The 1,463-nt window shown below is 61.0% G+C and overlaps 1 protein-coding gene across 1 annotated transcript in view; it reads right to left on the bottom strand.

The window, feature by feature from the left end:
- Positions 1 to 671, bottom strand: part of LOC105309929 (Y-box-binding protein 3-like) — a 1,118-nt gene extending 447 nt beyond the window's left edge. The window contains exon 1 of the mRNA XM_011386137.1: positions 21 to 671. Within this exon, the coding sequence (XP_011384439.1) occupies positions 21 to 671 (651 nt within the window). The remainder of the gene's footprint in view (positions 1 to 20) is intronic.
- Between the last annotated feature and the right edge of the window lie 792 nt (positions 672 to 1,463).

Raw genomic sequence — 1,463 nt, forward strand, 5'->3', positions numbered from 1 at the left:
GAGGGGTGGCCGGGCACGGCCTGGGCCCCGCGGAAGGGCGAGCAGCGCCGCAGCCGTTGGTCTGGGGGCGGGCTGGGCAGGCGGTGCCTCGGGCCCCGGGTCACGGTGAAGCCGTCGCCGCCGCCCTCGCCTTCGTCGACGTCGTCCTCGGCGTCCGTAGGACTGCTAGGCCGAGGCGCGCGGTGGCAGATGTAGAAGCCGCGGCGGACGCCGGAGCAGTTGGCGGCAAAGCGGCTGCCCTCCACTGGGGCGCCCGCTGGCCCGGTCACGTTAGCGGCCTCGGTGCCCCGCTTGCCCTGCACCACGTCGAACTCCACCGTCTCGCCGTCGCCCACGCTGCGTTGGTACTTGAGAGGGTTGTTCCGGGCGATGGCCGTGTGGTGCACGAACACGTCTTCCTCCGTATCGTGTCTGCGGATGAAACCGTATCCTTTCTTCACATTAAACCACTTCACGGAGCCACGCACCCCCTTGGCGACGACCTTCTTGGGCGCCTTTTTCCTGGCGCCCGCCGCCGCGGTGGCCTCAGAGATCGCGTCGCCGCTGAGGTTGCTGGCCACCAGGGCCCGGGGAGAATCTCCACTTGCCAAGGACAAGTGATCTTTCCGCGCGGCTTGAGGGGAGACTGAGGCGGCCCCCTTCCTGAAGGTGGCCTCTCCTGCTTCACTCATGAGGCCTTCCTTTCTCTTCTTTCTCAAAGAAATATGTGGGAACTCTGTCCCGGGGCGAGGGGTTGGGGTCGGGCGGGGCGGGATTTGAGGGAGGGGATAGGTCTGCAGGCGGGAGCCTAGCTCTGGGAGGGACGCGAGTCAGGGCCAAGGACTCTCAGGGCTTTGCCCTGAGACTCTTGAGAGAGGGCTGTAGCGTCTCCTGGGGCAACAGTGCTGCTGCGGTGACGTCTCAATGGGGGTGGGGGGCGGGGCTGGGGAGGGGAGGGTCCTGGACCGGGCTCTAACAGGGACGGGGCAGGTGGCCTCTGCCGCGTGCACCTGGCACCACGTCACAGCACCTCTTGGTCTCCCATTGGAGAAGGGGCACACGTGAAGCTCTAGGGAGTGGTCTTCTTGAAGACCCTGTTGCTTGCTTGAGTGGATGTGAAAGAGGACCCACCTTCCATCTCTCTCCCTTGGTTGGGGAGATTCAGAGCTTCCTAAGGGCACTCTCTCACAAAACCCTGTTCCTCTTCCAACCCCTTGTGTGCCCTCTATATGAGTGAGGCATTTTTTGTAACTTGAGACAAAATAACAACTGTGTGAAATTAAGACCCAATTAAAGAAGCCCGCTGTGTTTTATTTTTGTTTGTTTCTTTGTTTTGTTTTCCTGCAGAGAGACAGAGGAAACCTGCCAGGCCTAGAATGCTAGCACTGAGAGGACACTAAACTAGCGCAGGTTTAGCTAGACTCGTATCAGGCTTGTAAAGCAGTGAAGCTGAGTGAGAGCACTTTGCAACTACGATGTTCTGA

This window comes from Pteropus vampyrus, unplaced genomic scaffold (genome assembly GCF_000151845.1).
Source record: "Pteropus vampyrus isolate Shadow unplaced genomic scaffold, Pvam_2.0 Scaffold944, whole genome shotgun sequence".
Lineage (NCBI taxonomy): Eukaryota > Metazoa > Chordata > Mammalia > Chiroptera > Pteropodidae > Pteropus > Pteropus vampyrus.